Source organism: Lytechinus variegatus, chromosome 4 (genome assembly GCF_018143015.1).
Source record: "Lytechinus variegatus isolate NC3 chromosome 4, Lvar_3.0, whole genome shotgun sequence".
Classification (NCBI taxonomy): Eukaryota; Metazoa; Echinodermata; class Echinoidea; order Temnopleuroida; family Toxopneustidae; genus Lytechinus; species Lytechinus variegatus.
The window spans coordinates 25,588,397-25,608,302 of NC_054743.1; the positions used below are offsets into that span (position 1 = coordinate 25,588,397).

The 19,906-nt window shown below is 38.4% G+C and overlaps 1 protein-coding gene across 1 annotated transcript; it reads right to left on the bottom strand.

Moving 5' to 3' along the window:
• Positions 1–17,815: 17,815 nt before the first annotated feature.
• LOC121413689 (gastrin-releasing peptide receptor-like) lies at positions 17,816–19,575 on the bottom strand. The gene has a single exon (XM_041606610.1). The coding sequence runs from the start codon at positions 18,893–18,895 to the stop codon at positions 18,044–18,046; it is 852 nt and encodes a 283-aa protein (XP_041462544.1). The 5' UTR covers positions 18,896–19,575; the 3' UTR covers positions 17,816–18,043.
• Positions 19,576–19,906: the final 331 nt, after the last annotated feature.

Here is a 19,906-nt window from a genome sequence, read left to right on the forward strand (position 1 = left end):
AACAAATTTAGCATGTGTCAGATGTGGTGTGCATCAAGGAGTTTATTGTTATGATTTAAGGTCAGAGATATTATATAAATTATATGGGGGAAATCTGATGCTCGGCTGATGTGGATTCACCTCGCCGTAGCCAGAAGCAGAAGGAGATATTGATGATGTGTGCTTGTGTGTGTGGTACGAGATGGGTAAAGGAGTCATCCCCCACCCCTTGACAGTACTTGTGCTCATTTTCACGTTATGCACATTTTATACAATGTAATATATAAGTTATTATATATTACAATATAATACATAAGTTATTCATTAACCATATTGAAGATTTTTTTATAAAAATCCTTATTTAAAATCATGTTATGATGCAGACATTAACTAATCGCAAATTTCCTTTGTTTTTCATAATATCTATAGAGATTTTTTTATCTTAAATAACCTTGTTTTTATGTAATCAAACTCCTTCTAGCTAATCGTAGGTAAAGACAAAATATAGAAACATTCTTAAATGTTAGAACTTAAAATTTGTTTTTTAAGCTTATGTGATTGATCACTGCAAATATGCAAATATTGCATTGTGGCCACAACTGTAAAATCATATTTTACAAAATTAAGGAGTGTAAGGAAAACTCCTCTTAATATAATATGCCTATATATACATATATAAGAATGAAAAAGTCGAATGAGAAAAAGGTATTTGAACATTACAACAACCCTTTTCAAATATCCGTAGCCATGTTACGCAACACATGTCTCACCAAACTACTTGATGATTGTCATATTCAAAATTTTGGTCAAATGACCTTTCATTTTTTTCATTATGATAGGCAGATTCTAAAGCAAGATATTATGTAAGCATGCCTTACATAGCAGGATACAGAAATTGTATAGACCATGTGACTACTAGAATAGCACATAACAGAACACTATGAAAGTAATTGTTGCATTGTGACTTTGAATGCATTAACAAGTTGCTTTAACAATGTACTTGGCCAACTGTGAAATACCACTCGCTTGTGTACGCATTGTTTTTTTTTTGTGTGGATCTAATGAAAAACAAAATTCAAAAGAATATGTGAATAATCAAGACATCAAAGTTGGTGTTTATCTCATTAGATAATGACCACCATGACCACCATGTCACCTTTAGTCCAATTGACCTTCTTCTGATCATGCGCAGAATGGAACTCCGAACTGGCTTATTCTCTCAAAATTATCAAACATTATGCCAACATTCAAGCCACAGCCACCCACAACAAAAATACGTGCTTGCAGGATGATTAGGTGAGACTTAAGTATGTTTTCCTAACAAATTGGGATTGGATGGAAATAATGTTTACACATTCTACTCCCACTGCACGATCCGTTAATGCTTTCCATTTACATTCGTCTTACCAGATATACATGGTTCCATTTGGCATTACTTGTAAAATATAATGATTTCTGTTCTAAGGGCACCCAGGAATGTTTCATAATCAATCATGCACCCACCGTTTCTAGACCTCGGGGATCCATTTACGATAAACTTTAAATTAATCAATTAATATTTGACACATCTTCCAAGCGAATGAATTTATCACTGACACTAGACTCTTTCCCCCAAAGACCCACACAGAGTGCGTGATGTCTTTTCAGATTAAGACCTTTAGCTTGCAAAGAGCAAATGTGTGGAGAAGATAACATGATGTAAAATGTGTATCAATGCAATTTGTAATTTTGCTCGTAGAGAAGAAAATTGCTAGTGGATGGTTTGACATAAGACAGACAGAAGAGAAAAAAAAATGTATTCTGTGACTAAATCATTTTCCACAAATAGTGTAACATTAAACTATTCGGCGTGTGGTGACATTACAAGAGCAAGGGCGTAGACTTGGGGTGCACTGGGTGCTTGTGCACCCTCCGGCTGAGGCAGAGGAGTTTCGACACTGGCAAGCAAAACGAGATTTGTATTCCAACTTCTGTTTTCCACAGCTGATGTTCCAAACTTTAGTTCCACTTCCCCAAGATGTGTACCACATACCACTTTAGTTCCACCTCCCCAAGATGTACATCCCATACCAATTTAGTTCCAACTCCCCAAGATGTGCACCCCATACCACTTTAGTTCCACCACCTAAAAACATGAAAAATGTGCACCACATAACACTTTAGTTCCACCTCCCCAAGATGTGCACCCCATACCACTTTTAGTTCCACCTCCCCAAGATGTGCACCCCATACCAATTTTAGTTCCACCTCCCCCAAATGTGCACCCCCAATACCACTTTAGTTACACCTCCTTAATGTGCACTACATAACACTTTAGTTCCACCTCCTCAGGATTTCCACCCCCAATACCACTTTAGTTCCACCTCCCCAAGATGTGCACCCCATACCACTTTTAGTTCCACCTCCCCAAGATGTGCACCTCATACCACTTTTAGTTCCATCTCCCCAGGATGTGCACCCCCAATACCACTTTAGTTCCACCTCCCCAAGATGTGCACCTCATACCACTTTTAGTTCCACCTCCCCAAGATGTGCACCCCATACCACTTAAGTTCCATCTCCCGAAGACGTGCACCCCCATAACACCTTATAGTTCCACCTCAGGATGTACACCTCCCCATGCACAAACAAGCTTACACCATTGAAGAGTTTTTACTACTAGGATTACGACGAAACGTCTAATCGGTTTAAACAAGGTTATACATTTTCCATGGGGCACTTGTAACCCAAAGCCCAAATGGCAAAATCCATATCATTCTTAGATTTGACTATCATTTGCATGATTTTACATTTTCATATGGAAAATAAATCCAAAAAGAAGAGACCATGAACGCTATTACCCTCTAATATGGTAAGCCGCTTCAACAAGATAAACTTTCAGATGTGAAATGGGACTCATTCCTCGGTCTTTTACCATTGTGGTACACTTGACTCTCAATGTTGAGGTGCTCACGTGCCCTAAGCACACTTGAGTTTTGGTTCACCCATCTCCTGTTTCACGGTCAAGTATTAATGATTGGATTTCTCCCCTGAGGACATATGAACGGGGACTTGGAAAGACCAATGGATGTTCATCGTAAAGACCTTTGCAAACAGAGCCGTGAAAAGTGGAAATTGATATAAAAATGTGCCCTAACATCACGACTGTAAGTGGGATAGGCAGGCATCATATCCAAGTTGATACTTTCGAACTAACTAACCCTGTAATTCATAGAAATAAACAAAAGTGGTTCTTTTTTTCATTCAAGGTTCATGTCATTAAGCACTGAAGTCATCGCAGGCAGAAACGGATAAATTTTCAAGTTCTTTCTTCGATGATTGTCTTGAAGGAAATAGACTGCGGAGACTTTTTATTGGTAAAGCTAGGATCGGCAGAAAAGTATTTGTTTCTTGAATAGTTTCTGCATGTTTAGTCTAATAAAGATCTTAATTTCAATGCATAGAAATTATTATTTAGATGATCCAAGACACTTGATTCATCTAATTAATTTCTTATATTTCCTGAAATATTTTAATTAGTCCAGGAAAGGTGGCGGTATCATGTCCATTCGATACCAGCTTAATGCTTAAAGACGAGTTTCAGGATATATATCACAGGTCCTTTTTTATCAATTTCATGACAATAATGTATTTAGAAAATGCATACGAGAAAGCCACAAATTTTGCTACAGCTTTAATTGTCTATTCATTACGTCGGATATAACTTTGGGAGTGTATTGTATTTCATAGAAAATAGAATATAATACAACCAAAATATGAAGAGTTCATGTCATGTTTATGTCATTAAAATATCAAGCAATGGCGATTTTGTAAGATTATCTTTTACCGGGGTGGGGGTTGTCTCCCTTAGACTGATGTACAAAACTTTTGAGAAAAAAAATCAGGAGGCATTGTCTCACATCGACGAATGCCAACGGCGAGTAAGGATTTCTTTTCTTGAAATATCAAGTAAATATCCTGGGCAATCTCCTGAAACTCTGATCATGGCGATATACGTGTATGTGACCACTAGGGAAAAGAGTGATAATTGAGCTGCCAGCATCCCCAGAACCCCTCTTTGAATTACAAGATCTCTGATACAAATCTTGCATTTTCTCTTTTGTGCCGGCAGACGACAACGGTGGCACATGAAGCGAGTCATCACCAGAGCCACTGGCGACTCCCGACTGTTAGCATGGTTAGTTATACGACATACGAAGACGGGAAATCCCCCACTCGAACTGCCGTGTATTGAGCTTCAGTCTCAAGGGTGACGTGCCCAGATCTGCAATCCCTATACGGTTCTCTTATATCCTATTAGGTATAATATAATTGTTTACATAATTCGATAACTGTCCGTCTGGAGACGAGACTTTCAGGAAAGTAAGATTTTATTTGCTTCTAATACGACTTGGAAGTATTAAAAGACGTTAATTTCCAGAGAGAGCGCTCTTGATAGCAGGGCAGGGGGGGGGGTCATCCGTAAGATGTAATGTATCCAAATCTTTTTCACCGTTTTCCAGAAAGCTTTCGACAATACCATGAGTATGATTTTGTTAGAGATTTATTATATTTACCCACACGTCTACACAAAATGTACAAGAATGTAACGAAAAGCTACAAAACTTGACAAGTCTTTTGTTTGAAGGACACGAGCTATCAGCGAGATTTCATAGAATATAGAATCCGGTAATTATGCATATTCGTTGTTTTTCTTAATATGCACGAACGGGACTTCCGCGATTATGGAGCGATGGCGCCTTTTACTCCATGTTTTGAATAATTATTTTAATAATGCGTGGTATTGCTTGCTTTCCAGAAAATAATGTTAAATATTTGGTTAACCTATATAGAAAGAAAAAAATACAAAAACACTCACGAGCAGTTAATAGTCAAAACTTGATATACGTCGAGTGCGGATATCGGCGTTATACTGCATGACTGTGCAATATAAAAAAATATATACACAAGTCACGTGAGGAAAAACTATCCAATCGATCTGTGTAAAACATACACCGTCTTAGTCAGTTGTACCCATCGCAGTATCTAAACATTCTTGACATATTTGTAAGTTTTCGTTTTCAGACGTCAATCCTCATTTTTCTTTTTTGCATCTTGCTTTAGAACTTATTTTTTTCTTGATAACTTCACTATTTCATACCTCTTTTTTAAAGAGTGATTTTAACAAAAAATAACGTTGAGTCATATGAATGGTTTTCGAATCATTCTGATCATCCTAAAGAGCTAATCTTACAGAACGGTTCGGAACCTCAAGTAGCCTGGAAGTCAGATTACATGTAGCAGAGGATCGATATTACAAGCACTCAGCATGTTTAAGAGTATTTGAAGGGTTGTATACAACTTTGATATCAATTTTAGACGAGGGCTACGGTAAATAAGATGGAAAGCTATATCAATATGAATTGTAAGGAGAACAAGGAACGAATAAAAAAAAACTTGGCTTTGTTAAAGTAGATATAAATTTCTCTCACACACGCACCCACACCCAACCTTTCATGCACGCACACATCACACACAAAGTGATCGCATAACTTTATCAAAAGTGTGGGCGTGGGCGAGGAGGATGATCATACAGATATCACATTCAGATTATATTTTTTACGTTTTGTACACTATGTACACGGTTTTAGGGTAAGGGGCTGAGCCCCCCCCCCCCCCCCCGGTTACGCGGCCGCTGCATACACACACACTCACCATTACAGACATGCACAAACATCCCCTCATATATTTTGATTAAACTTAATACCTTTGACGCGCTATCTCATCCACTCTTACCATGTTTACGCTGTTACAGCTCGGGTTGGTTCAGAACCGCGAGCCGATGCAAAAACATGAAATGATACTTACACAAACAATATACGTCATAATCATGATAATAAAGACAACGCTGGATCCGTGCTCTTACAATTACGTCACAATTTTAAAGTAAATGAATTGCGCACCAATTGCCGATGCAGAATCGGCTTTCTGTTTACACGTAGTAAAAAGCCGATTCTGCATCGGCTCGCGGTTCAGAACCTACTTCTTTGGTGGTGCAAATTGCTGGTTCTGAACCGCGAGCCGATGCAAGTTAATCGCGTTTACACGCTATGAAAGAGCCGATGCTGCATCGGCTCGCGGTTCAGAACCGCGAGCCGATTCAAAAGCCGATTAAGTGTAAATACGGTATACCCTTACTGGCCCACCGCCCCTCAGAAATTGCACCCCGCCCCATAACTGCGACGCCCCAATACCACCAGAATCCTCTCAACGCACTTCCAACCTCCGCCATGATCGCCATCATACCGATTCCATTCAGCACATTAGCGAGCGAAGGACCCAGTCCATCCCGACATCGTGCATGCCAGACTTCCTAATTCGCTTTCCCCCGGGACCGTGACGGCGAGTCGATCGCCTGGCCAAGAAACGGTGCTTGAACCCTGTAATTTAATCGGCAATTTCCCGCCGTTTTTTCCCGGATCAACCATAATTGCATCCTGGTCGTGAATTATGCTATGAGTCGCATCTATGAAAACTAGACTGCAGGCACAGACCCTGATTGAAACTTTGACCCGCAAGTGTGTCTCCACGAAAAGACAAGCACATACAAAACTTGCTGTCTCATTTCAGCGAGAGGGTTTCATATCACAAGGCATGAGTAGGCTGCACATTTTTTCTATGGGAAAAATTACCATGCATGGTCACCTTGAAAGCAAGACGGTAACACATTTCATATTAATTAGTTACTGATCGACGACACACCAATATTGTATCATTTGTCTACTTTACTCAGGTATGGGATTTATGAGTAGACCCTACATTTTAGTCAAAGGTAGCTCCTTGGTAGGTCTACGTACCCTGCTTTTCTTCCTTGCTCAAACTACATGCCTGGTTCAATATTCTCCAAAACCATTAATTTTTCCATGATCATAACAATTACCGTATGATATTATACAGGGGAGAGTTTCATAAAACCTGCCATTTATTCTCGTGGCGGCTATCAAAAGCTCCTGACATCTGAGCATCTGATTAGTAGAGAGTACTGATCTAATTAAAATCGGTTTTCATGAGCGTGGCAAGAAGTCTCATGAAACGAACCCCAGGCCAGGTCAGTGACCAGAGTTACTGATAGGGAGATTTGCTTGAAGGACCTGACGATAAAGCGATGGACCGGAAGGGGGGGGGGGTGCACAAGGGGAATTGAGGGAAAAGGAATAGACCGTCGAATTTACGAGTACAATATCAATTCGACATCTATGGCTGACAATGGAAGCATCTTCGTTTAAAAACCATTTTTAACAAGTTTCGACTCCCATCTCCCCTCATTTTTTTGCACGGCAATATCCTGACGTCGCCAATCGGCCTATTATAGCCCCCTTGATTTTACAGAACAACCGTCACTGTTTCACTTCAAGTTCACTTCAAGTTGGGACTACCCCAAACTGCCAACACACCCTGTTTAATTCTGATATTTTAACAGATGCTGGAAAAAAGTTCTTGCCGTTTTTTTAATGTCATCACCATCAATATAGTTTTTCAGAAAGCCGGATTCACTTTTGCAAGGGTGAATTAATTTTAAGTACCGTGTTTACTCGATTAATGTTGTAACCTGTAATTGGTAACCATTCAACTCCTCTGGAAATGCCGTTGTATGTTTCAACCACATGTTTATCAAGGTCATCAGCTTAGGCACATGATGTATTGCTGTTATCGTATCACATAATAATAGACACGCAGTACGCCCCTTGTTATGTTTGTGTTTATATCGTTATTCTTTAGAGAAATGCAGTCAACAGTTCAAAAAAGTAAAGGTGAAAACTGTGAACTCCTCCATGTAGCGATATCAACCCAAGTTTCAGATGAGAAAGCATCATGAATGTTGCGTTTTAGATATGTAAACGCTTAGCAATAAGAAAGAAACGTTTGCATCTCGATATAATGGCAACTTCGTCCCATAAACAAACATAAGTGGACAAACAAGTTAAAGGCGTGGATAAATGAAAATTTCAGACTTGTTTACAACTCATTATTGAGAAAAAAATAACTTAAAAACTACTGCATTTTTCCAACTCTATAAAGTATGAGAATGTGGTTGTGAGATAGATTATTCACAACCTCATGCTCTGAAAAGCAAATAATGTCATTTTAATACAATTGTGTTCATCAGCATACAAGAATCAATGATGGCTTAAAGAAGAGTTGAAATTACAGTAAGATTAAATTCCCATGCATGGATGTGCTTTAAGTTACCACTCTACAATGACAGAGCATTTATAATTATGATGTAAGAAATATGAAGTGCCAGTCCTTATGAAGCCCTCACGCGCCATTTCCTCGAGACCCCCCAAAACATAATAAAGTGATGTGCGGTAAACACTACATGACGCAATATGATTATGAAGTAAATACGAAAGTTCAAAGAAATAAGATGATTTCATTTGAATTTGGGCAAGCCTAGTTAGTTTGCGGAGTCAAGTCCAAATCGGCTTCAAGTCGCAACCGATGCCATGACGTCGGATACGATTTGGAATTAAATTTGCTCTTTATTCTTGCAGGGGAACTCGAAATAGACTAGAAAGAAGATTTTAATTTTCATACCACAATTCGGAGATTTAACCGAGAGATTTAAGAGAGAGGTTTAACAGGTTGAAATGTTCAGATAAAATAATATTACAATTTCTTTAAAGATCGGTTGGTAACGGGTCGTGGATCGTGCTGTAATTTACAATCAGCGACACATTGCTTCCATGCCCGAATGACCCATCACCACGTTCCCACTGCCGAGCGATTCGTAACTGATCGCGAACATGTTTGAACCATTCAACACTGTAGGAAATGAAGTGCTAATTTAGCACTTACAGTGCTTGTATAGTGACTGCACGACGAGTGCTGAATGTTATACCGAGGGTTTTTACCTGACTGCTAAGAAAGCATGAATGCCCTACGTGAGCAAGCAACCAGGGGACCAACGGCTTAAGGTCCTCTCCGAGGGACCTGGTAATGAGGATAAATGCCTTACCAAAGGGCACTAGCGCACCACTTGGGATTCGAACCCGGGTCACCGGAATCCGAATCCCCCGCTCTACCGACCGAGCTATCGCGCCTCGTGTTCTAGTTCAAATTTAAACCAGAAAATCAGCACTTGCAGTGCAGTCACTATACAAGCACTGTAAGTGCTAAATCAGCACTTCATTTTTTACACTGAAAATTGTTTACGATCAGAACGATTTCCTCAACACTGATCTAATACGATCTTATTCGATGTGATACGATCATTGCGATCAGTCCACGATTAAGACCGTGGCGCCAAACGTGACAGTGGGTACTAGGTATCATCCTCAACTAAGAAAGTTGGGTTGATTGGGGATCAGTCATTTGTGCTTTCATTGACGCATTCGTGATCATCTGATCATCTCGCATTCAAGTAACAAACACGATGTTATCCCCACGACTTGATTTATTTACGTTAATGTATAGCGCATTGGGAATAAAGGAAAAAGGAGCGAATTGCATGAATGCTCTGTGTCGTAATCATGGTCTCATGATGAACTTGATGGACTAGAGGCGCTCCCTCTAATCTTACTAAAAATTGAGGAAAGGGGGACTGATATTTGAATGAATGGTAGTGAATTAATTGCGTAATTTGACGTGGGAATAAATATTCAATTTATCATCTACTTGACTTGGGGAGAAATTGGCAGATTATATACCGTCGCCAGTGGCAAATAAGATACTTTCATTCTCCGCACTTCGGGTCATAAATATATTTTGGGCCAATATAACCAATCGAAAGGGGGAGATAAATAGAGTCATTCATTGAATGAGGATGATTGAATGGTTATGAAATTTTGTTTAAGTGTTACCAAACTTCTTCTCTATGAAGAGAAGGGGCCTTGGTCTTTATTAAGAAAATTAATAAAATTCTTGTCGGCCTACTGACATCGAATTTCTCCTGAAATCTTTTCAAAGATTGATATAACAAACTTCATTTGAAATATAATATTTCATCGCGTTTTACTGCTAAAGTTACGAAATATCGGTGTTTATCCAAGTCATACAACGTGATGCAGACTATGATATAAAGAAAGAAAGCCATTTAATACAGCTCTGGGTAATTTCATAAAGCTATTTGTAAAATAAGAGCGAATTTAAGAACGACTGGTAATGCTTTCTCTTGGTAAATAAATGGTATAATGAATTGGCCATGGTTTAGCGCGTAAGAATGGTTCACCAGTCGTTTCTTAAAGTCGCTCTTACCTTACGAACAGCTTTATGAAACGGCTCCTTGATCACAAACCTTTTTTCAATTATCATCATCAGCAGCATCGTTTTAATTTTTGGTTGATAATACTATCTTTTACAATTTTTACATTGACATCAGTATTATCATCATCATTGTCATCATCGTCATCATCACCACCACCACCAGCATTATCATCGTGGATTTTATCCATATATTTCTCATTGTTAGCCTCCCATCCCCCCTACTCTACTTCCTACAATTTTATAAAAACAAACTCTTCATATTGATCATTGTAGAATCATGAAAGTGGGAGTTCCTTGGTAGAATGCACATGAAGACCAAAAAAGCCCTCTGTATTAAATCCACAGATCAGAAAACAAAATAAATACGGATCATAAGAAACGCGGGAACGGTCACTCAATCTCTTTCCAGCTACAGTCATTTCTTTCTCCCTTACTATTCGGTAGAAATTGGAAAAGTGTATCCCATCGTATAAATATTTAGCATTCTGCTGATCATGTAGCTCGTCGTCTGCAAATAATGCAGTAATTACGAGATCAGATTGAAAAACGGGAAAGGGTGAACCGTGGGAGGGATTGTGTCACGTGATGTACTCTGGAAAATGAAGATGAGCGATCATAATGATGATGGCCGGCGTATGTCCGCTGTCTGTGCATTAACCAGAGTTAAATACCCCGAAATGGAACGTATTCTGAACTGGGCGTTGTGGTGTGCGCCTGTAATCCAAGCTGTAGGGAAGTTACAAATTGATGCAGAGGTTTGAGGTTCGAGCCCTGATCACGTCTTTCGGATGGTGACGTTAAAGGTCGGTCCCAGACGTAAATAATCATACCTGATTGATACACGTCTGTCAAAAACTCAAAATACGCATATTCTGAAGTCAAGTTTAACCCAGACTATGGTCTATGTACCTAAATTAAGGGGAGTCAAAGATGAATACATTTTGTTGATATTGTGTATTTGTTAGGCATACGATTTTGTTTGTTCATGCATTAACGATGAAAATATCTGTTAATGTTATTCTAAATTCCCTGAAAGATATGCATGATTCGAGTGTCAAATAAGTTCATATTTGAATATGCGCCACAACTGGCTACCCATAGACCAGCGTTTAGATTAAACCTGAGTTCAGTATATGGACCATTGTGGGATTTTGGTTTAATTAACAAGAAAAATATATAGAAAATTGAAGGTGGGATGCAGTTTGATTTAAACTAATTAATTTCTCTCCTGAACCAGTTCAGCTTGCTCTCGACAATAAATATGCATCTGTGCGGAATGTTGAATACAATGCAATATCATATTCAAATTAATCAATAAAGTGAAAATTGACTGAAAAGAATGAAGAATAAAAAAGAAAATCATCCTAACGCAGATTTTGATTTCATCCTTTCAAAAATATATCACTCTGTCATACTCAAATTTTCTTATACTCCCGTCAAAAATATCTGCCACTATGGCTTGATGGATTTTGCTCAAATTTATCAAATCAGTTTGTTAGAATGGATTTGCCCTTTAAAGTCACTGATAGTGACACTATATGAATTACTACTCACGGTTCGTTGAACGAGCCACTAGGGTTAATTACATTCCTTCTCCAAAAAATGATTTTATGTTTTAGTAAATAAAAAATGAAAAAATAACTCGTGGTTCTTAACAAGTGCTATACTACAATCCCGATTGTTTGCCGCAATTCACTTTCTTCTCTATGGGAGTACATTTTCCTGGTTCTGCTATTATACTTTTCCTGCCCATTCATGGACATGATGGAGGTAAAAAATAAATATATAATTGATGCAATAAGTGATTGAATTCATTTATGATCTGATATGCAAGTTCATGAATATATTCAAAACAGGTACTAAACGAAGTATTTTTGGCAGCTTGATAATTAGTATGCTACCGATGTCTCTCGAGAACGGAGCTGTATTTCATGCCGATTTCATGCAATCCTCTTTAGTAATTCACAACGTAGAGTGAAACTTCAACCCACATTTCTTTAGAAATCTTTATTATTCTAATACATTATCAATTCAATCGTTTAATTATGTTATAAGTAGTGGATCAGAGAATTAACGATATTAATCATGTTAATGCTTTTAGGATGACGACTTCCCCTCCCCTCCGCCCCCCCCCCCTCCCTCTTTTCCCTGTCTCTTGCATGATATGCCAAATTCCAAAAATCATCATCTACCTCGCCTTTCGTAAGAGTATCAATCCCAGATTAGAAACGAAATCAATATTGCAGTTGAAAATCACTTCCCTATTCAAAAAAGCGTATAGTATAACAATTTAACAAGCTCGGAGGCGATAAGACAATTTTTGTCAACATCATCCCACCTCCAAACGGCGTTGTACGTGTACTTGAACTAGATGTGTGAGAGGCGGAATAGTATAGAGAAAGTGGCACTTTCATGAAATACACTTTAACCCAATGGACGCTAAGCACGTTCCTGCAATCCATTAATCTCACATTTGAAATGTTTCAATTTCTCCGCCAACTTTGTCCTTAAAAAATGACCGAGGTACATTGTATTCTTGTAACATCTACAGGATTGGAGCAATAGGTAAAGCAGTTGTTAAGCAGGTATAAAAGAAAAATGTCTTTCGAATAAATTCAGCTTACAAAGAGGTAACCGGTGTATGGCGAGTGGGGAAACAACAGAGATAACGCGACAAAATGGAAACAATAAAATGCATGAAAAAATATTAATTGAATTATATAGGATCCATGGTGAAGGTTTCTTTCTGTTATTTTGAAACGCAACGACCTTGTATTGACAGAAATGCGTCAATCCCTTTTCACTCTTGGCGTGCTTAGCATTGGCAATAAAATAATTATGTCGAAATTAAAGTGGGATTGAGTGAACTTTGAGTTGATTAATTAGCTGGTATGTGGGATGGTATCTGATTTATTAGTCAACCCCGTTGGTACATAATTTGCAGAATTGACGTTGTCAATTTTCACAACCTTTCTCTCGTGCATGATACTCTACACCATTTTCATATTTATATTTAATTATTTTCTTTAGAATATTTTATAAATCTGGAACAACACAATCTCCTTTCTCTTTTTACGTCTTTACCCCTATCTCTCATTGAACTTCCTTGTTCCTTCCTTTTTTTCCCTCTGTCATCACACATTAAAAACTTTCTCACTCTCCCACCCAGCTCTGTTTATTTCCCTTTTTCTCAATTCTTCTGTTTTTCATCTAATTTCTATCCATTTATAAAATTGTATAGTCGTGTGGCATGTGTCTCTCTTTCTTGCTCTACCTCTGTCGCTTTCTGAATATCTGTCTACATCATGAGTGCATTCCTCTCTCTCTCTCCCAACACGCGCGCTCACACATTCGAACACATCTGTCTTCCTTTTCTCTCCCTCTCTTCTCCCTCCCCCACCCCCTCCCTTCCTTCTGTAAAAACGAGATGGTGTTTTATCCGGATAGATGACTGCGATATCCAAATGAATTATCCTAAATGACCGATCAAGATACAATCGGATCGAATAATTGGCTTAGTCACAGGTCAATCAATCTCTTAGTTATAAATATATTTTTAATGACAGATGTACCGAAATAGATCGAATCCCATTCAAGGTTGTCTATACCTTTTGACAGAAATCGATGTTTAATGGGTTAACGCTTGAAATAAATATGAATGGTAAAAATAGAGAAGTAAAAAATGGCAAAGAATGTTGTACTTGTAAAATACTGAAATTATTCCTTCATCAAGAAAGGGAAACGGACATCTATTTCGTTGAAAATATTCACTTAAGGGATTTTTTTTTTAAATTACGTCTTATTTTGAAAAACACTTTCTGACGAATAAATGGTTAAATTTTAATTTTCAAAAGGTTGCAACCTAATCATGACAAAACATAAAACTGCAAACTACCAATGACCATTGCTGTGTTAAATATATTTCATAATGATTTCATGTCATATTCGATCAAACTGTTGATATACATGTCAATGATGTCCAAAGAATTTATACAAATCCATTATTACAAGTACCGTTGGTACAGAATTACTGATACCCCGAATGCCCTTAGTAGTAATAAAAAAAGGACATACTTATAGTTGTTTCGCACAGTTATAATGGAATAGACCAATATCTGATTATGAGAATGATCGACATTTACAAGGGCGATACAATGTTTAATAATTCAATGTGACACCATAGAAGATGGAAAACGTGATGAGGATGGGGAATACGAAAGGAGGGGATATCCATAATGGATGACCATGAAGGACAACGTAGTGATGATGATGATGATGACGATGATAATGGTGATGATGATGGTGATAATGATGATGATGATAATAATGATGATGGTGATGAAGGTGATGATGACCACGATGACGTTGGAGAAGGACATGGTGGTGATGATGATAAAGATGATGATGATGATGATGAAGAGGATGATGATAATGGTGATAATCATGGTGATGATGATGATGATGATAATGATGATGGTTATGATGACGGTGATGATGACTACGATGACGTTGGAGAAGGACATGGTGATGATGATGATAATGACGGCGACTATGATATGATGATGGTGATGATTGCGTTCCTGCTGATCGTGTTGGTATTGGTGAACATGTTGACGGTGAAAATGAGTTTTCATTTTGCATAATTATCACTATGATGTTGATTTGATGGTGATGGAAATGATAAAATTATGTTGACGATGATGCCAATCAGTGGCGTACCGTGGGTCACGGCATTTGGCACCAGCAAAAAAATTGAGTCACTTATTTGTCGCGTGAAGCGCGCTTAGTTGCCTGGAATACTGACCTAATGGAGACATTCAAAAGACTGTGTCATTAAACGGATATGTATCTCACTGATCAAAATAATGGGAGCGCGAAGCGAATGCTGATTTTTTTTCATATTCAGACCAAAAGAATGGACATTATAAAGCAAATTTTTGTTATAATGATACACACCTTTGTCACTTAACAAGCATTGCGAGTGGGAAGTGAGAGCTGAAATTGTATATATACTGAATCCAGACAGGAAGATTTTAAGGACCATGTTTTAGGAATTCATGAAGAGCATACATATCTCACCACAGTCATCTAATGTGAGAGCCAAGCGCGTGCTGATTTTTTTTATTACACCTAAACAAATGACGCACTTTTTGGAGTAATTGTAATCGTGAACATTTTATACGTATCTCACTAATCAAATATTGCGAGCGCGAAGCGCGAGCTGAAAACTTTTTACATTTAGACCTGAAGAGGGACATTCTAAGGCTTGCTTGTAAATGTTGAAGGTATTCACCAAGACCATACACAGTTTACTATCCAAACGATGCGAGCGAGAAGCGCGAGCTGAATTTTTTTTATATTCAGACAAGAAAATTACATTTAAAGACTGTTTTTATGAATTAATGAAGAGCAGGCATATCTTACCAACTCATTAATGCGAACGTAAGCACGGATTTTTTTTAATATTCAGACCTTAAAAGGGGGCAATCACTTTAAGAAGTAATTAAAAAGAAGCATATGTCATTACAAAATCCAATGATAACTCGAAGTAATGTTTCGTGTATATTGACTTGATAACGGGGTGTTTTAGTACAACAGGATTATATTATCTCATTAAACAGACAATTCGAGCACCAGGAATGGCGAACACATAAGCTCTAAGCAAATTATGTTTCATAAAGTTATGAAAAAAATATGTGATAAAATATATCATGATTTAATATACACTAATTTCTTCCCCCACTACATTTCTGTCCCCCCCTTTTTTTGGAGGGCCAACCGATTGGGGGGGGGGGGCACATGCCCCCTCCCCCGTAGTTATGCCACTGATGCCAATGCTTGACAGTTTTCGTTCGTCTGTATTTTAGTTCATCCATACTTTCTGACCATACATTGTTTGAGAAACATCAGGTATGCATGGATGGAAATTGTAAAGGCAATATGCATACTATTAATGGGCTAGCTGATCTGACGTGGGTGTAATAACTAAAATAAACAAGCGCCATTGACGGCAGGAAGTGGAGCAAGGGAATTACCAGTTCAAGGTTATTTCACGCCGTTACTATCATTAAAGATGAATAATGTAAGTGATCAAAACGAGATGTGATTAAAATAGGTATATAGTCGGCTCGAAAATGCAATGGAAACTGGTGCTTCAAGAAATGCAAATTGAGTACGTGATCTTATTATCCATTGCCAATATTTGGAAGCACATTCTTGGAAGGAACATATTCAAGCTCATCCACATACCCTTATGATCGCACTTATTCTCTCCTCTCTCTTCTTTAGGCACCCTCTCTAGAATGTATATTCATCTTTTTTTTTGGATTTATCTCCACCTTTTCGCATGTAACTTACTTGCCCCTCTCTATATTATAATCTTCTTCCACTATTCTGTACTTTTATTTGTTCCCTTTCATATTACGTGTATGTATTTTGCACATAGTGTATATTTTCTTCCGTTCTCTTCTCTTTGTGAGTGTAAAGGGCTTGGTTAGAATATTTCTAACTCCCTCTGCTTGAAATGTCCTTCACTTGGAGCGTGTTAACGACGGAGTATACAGTAAAAGTGATGTACCTAGAATTGCTTTTTATCAAGCTGTACGGGAGGGGGGGGGTGTTCAAATATAAATAGCGTTCGCTTGTCAAGAAAAATCACAACATTCGTTACAGATGTCACTTTGAGTTAAGTAGATAATTATTTCAACTGAAGATACGAAGACAACAAATTATTAGGACCAATATAGCGCGGGTAACGATATGTCATAACGAGAATGACACTCTCAATTACATATTTAATCGTGTCGACATAATTATAGACGATAACGATGAGGGGGTGATTATTGCTGTCGACCGAAGATAACTTTTCGAAGAGAGAAATAGATGGGATGAAAGAACCTACCTTCATACATTTAATGTTGTTCAAGGGAGGGGGAGGGGTGTTTCAATTCATTTCGAAATAAATGCAATGAACAATGGAAAGGTTATTTCTGATCAATTAAGTGTATTGTCGATAAATCTTTTTCAATGTTTGATTGAACTTCCGCACGAGAAGTTTCTAGCATAAGATGACATAATACATGCATTACTGGATCGGAATTATAAAAGTTCAAATTGAGGTAATTGACTCTATTCCCCCAAGGAATTGAAAATGTGCATGAGTCGCAGATAGACGCAAGCTGCTATCCGGGCAATAGAGATGCCGGGTATATAACGCTTTAAACACTTATGTCGACCAAAATAAACCCGTTTGATATCAATATCACTTTATCGAATTTGCCTTGCTGGCATTGTATTCTCTTACATACCTTCATTCATGAGACAACAAGCCATAACGACCCCTTTTAATCGCCACTATACACGCATTGTTGAGTGGTGCCAGCTGACTGTATGATTTTACATAACTTTTACCGGTCATTAGTAAGTACCATTGACCAGTCATCTTTTCATATAACAATGATAACTGTTGAATATTATCTTAACGAAGGAGGTACGGTCGACTTTTAGAATAGAGCCAGATGTGATGGTTGATCTGTTCAATCTTATGGTATCATGCTAAAATTGATTATTGCATATAATTGCGACCAACATATTGTTATACGATGAACTTGCAATAAAGCGCAATTGGCAAAGGTCAACTATTAAGATCACTATTTTGTCTGGATTTTAGGAAAAGAAACCATGCATAATTGTTTTATTTTTTTTTTCATTGTAAACATTTATGTTACAACTGGTTACCATGGTTACGGAACCCTGATGTCCGCCAACGCTCATTGACTGAGACTAATTGTAAAGAATCTTATAGGAATCTTATTCGCTCTTACCTCCTCATGAAGTGCGGGAACCAACAGATGCCGAAGATAAAGACCAATACAAGGACAGCCTTGGCGAGACGTCTCCTAGCTCTTGCTTGCTTACTTTCTTGATGACCTTCGCCAGGCATGTCTCGAGAACTTTGAAAGAGCTGGATTGCGATGAGGCAGTAATAACACGTGATGATAGTGAGTGGGATAACGTACATGACAAGGCATCGGGCGACCTCATGGATTCGAGCTTGGAGGGTGAAGTGCGGCAGGATAAAGCAGAGCACATAAGGGTCCATCTCGTAATTGAGGTAGGCAAGAAACATGGAGGGTATCCCAAGGCATATGGCTACCACCCAGATACAGACCGCCACCACGCAGGTGCGACGGACCACTGGGCTGCGCCGCCTCTGTATGGGCCGGACGATGGCGTTGTAACGGTCGAAGCTGAGTGCTGTGAAAGTGAACACAGAGACACCTTCCGAAACAACCGGGATGAACGCCGTAACCTTGCACATGGTGAGTCCTAGAGGGAAATCGTCCTGGATGTACGACAGGATGGTCAAAGGAACCGAGAAGGACAGCACTAGGAGATCTCCTACGGCCACATTGGCTATGAGGACATTGGGAACACTCCGCATGTCCTTGTTCATCAGCACACTATAGATCAATGTCCCGTTGCCGACCACACCGCAGATACCTATCACCACCAGGACAAAGATTTCGAAGTATTCTTGGAACGCCAGCGGTGGGATATTACTATTAGTCACATTGCCATCGGTAATGTTTCCAAGAGCCACAGTGAATTGGTTACCGGGTGGCATTGGATAGGGTGTGCTCCCTACCCGAGAATAGCTCACTCCTTCCATCCTAGAGCGAGGCTCACAACTTGAATGACCTCCAAAGTTGTACACAGGAACGTTGTTTCCAGATTACGATGTCTTTCTTGAATAATATATGCAACACTGTTAAAACATTTCAAGGTCTTCTGTAAAGCGAGATTTCGAGGCAAACTTGAACGTATCGTTTTCGGATGTTTCCCGCTGGACAAATATATAAAAGCAGGCAAACATTGACTCTGAGCACATTTGGATTCTTTCAGGAAATATCTCAAAAATATGATATTCTTACATCACATGAAAGTATACATCATGTACATGGAACTTATCAGTTGCCTCTCATAAAGATCTGAGGAAACATCCTTTAAATTGGTGGCATTCCTAGTAGCACCGATGCTCAATAAACTGAACTATCAAGTGACCACATGAATTCGATCTCTCCATGCATGCTCTAGATCTTGTTCCAGTTGGTGTTCGGGGACTTTAATATGCAGAATCGATATCACTAAGTTCTGATACAAGCTTCAATATTGTGCGATTCGTAATTAAAATATCGCTCAACAGTGATCACTGGATTAAACAGAAAATCCCTTTTCGGTCACTTACGAACTGCATATTTTAAATCCAGGTCGTGCTTATAGGCATTTCGGAACCATCCAGACATTGTTTCTCATTAGCATGATTCGAACACGTAAGCGAATCGTATAGTTTGAGTTGAAAATAATAATACAAACTTTTCTGCTCCGCCCTTTGCTCCTTTAAACTACTGTTATTACTTGTTTACTGAAAAGAAAAATTATCAGCAAACTCGTCTGGCTTCTTTTATTTTTATCGTCTTTATATGTCAGTTTCCATTTCTCACAGAATTCTTTCGTAATATTTCAGTCTTATAAAAATTGTAGAAACAGTGGATGAAGATTAGATATTGCGTGATATTACTACTACGTAGGTGCTTGATATGAGAAAATCGGTTGTGAAAATAAGAATGAAGGATTTCCCGAAGATTGTCAGTTTCCTATTCCAAACCTGCAAATATTTCTA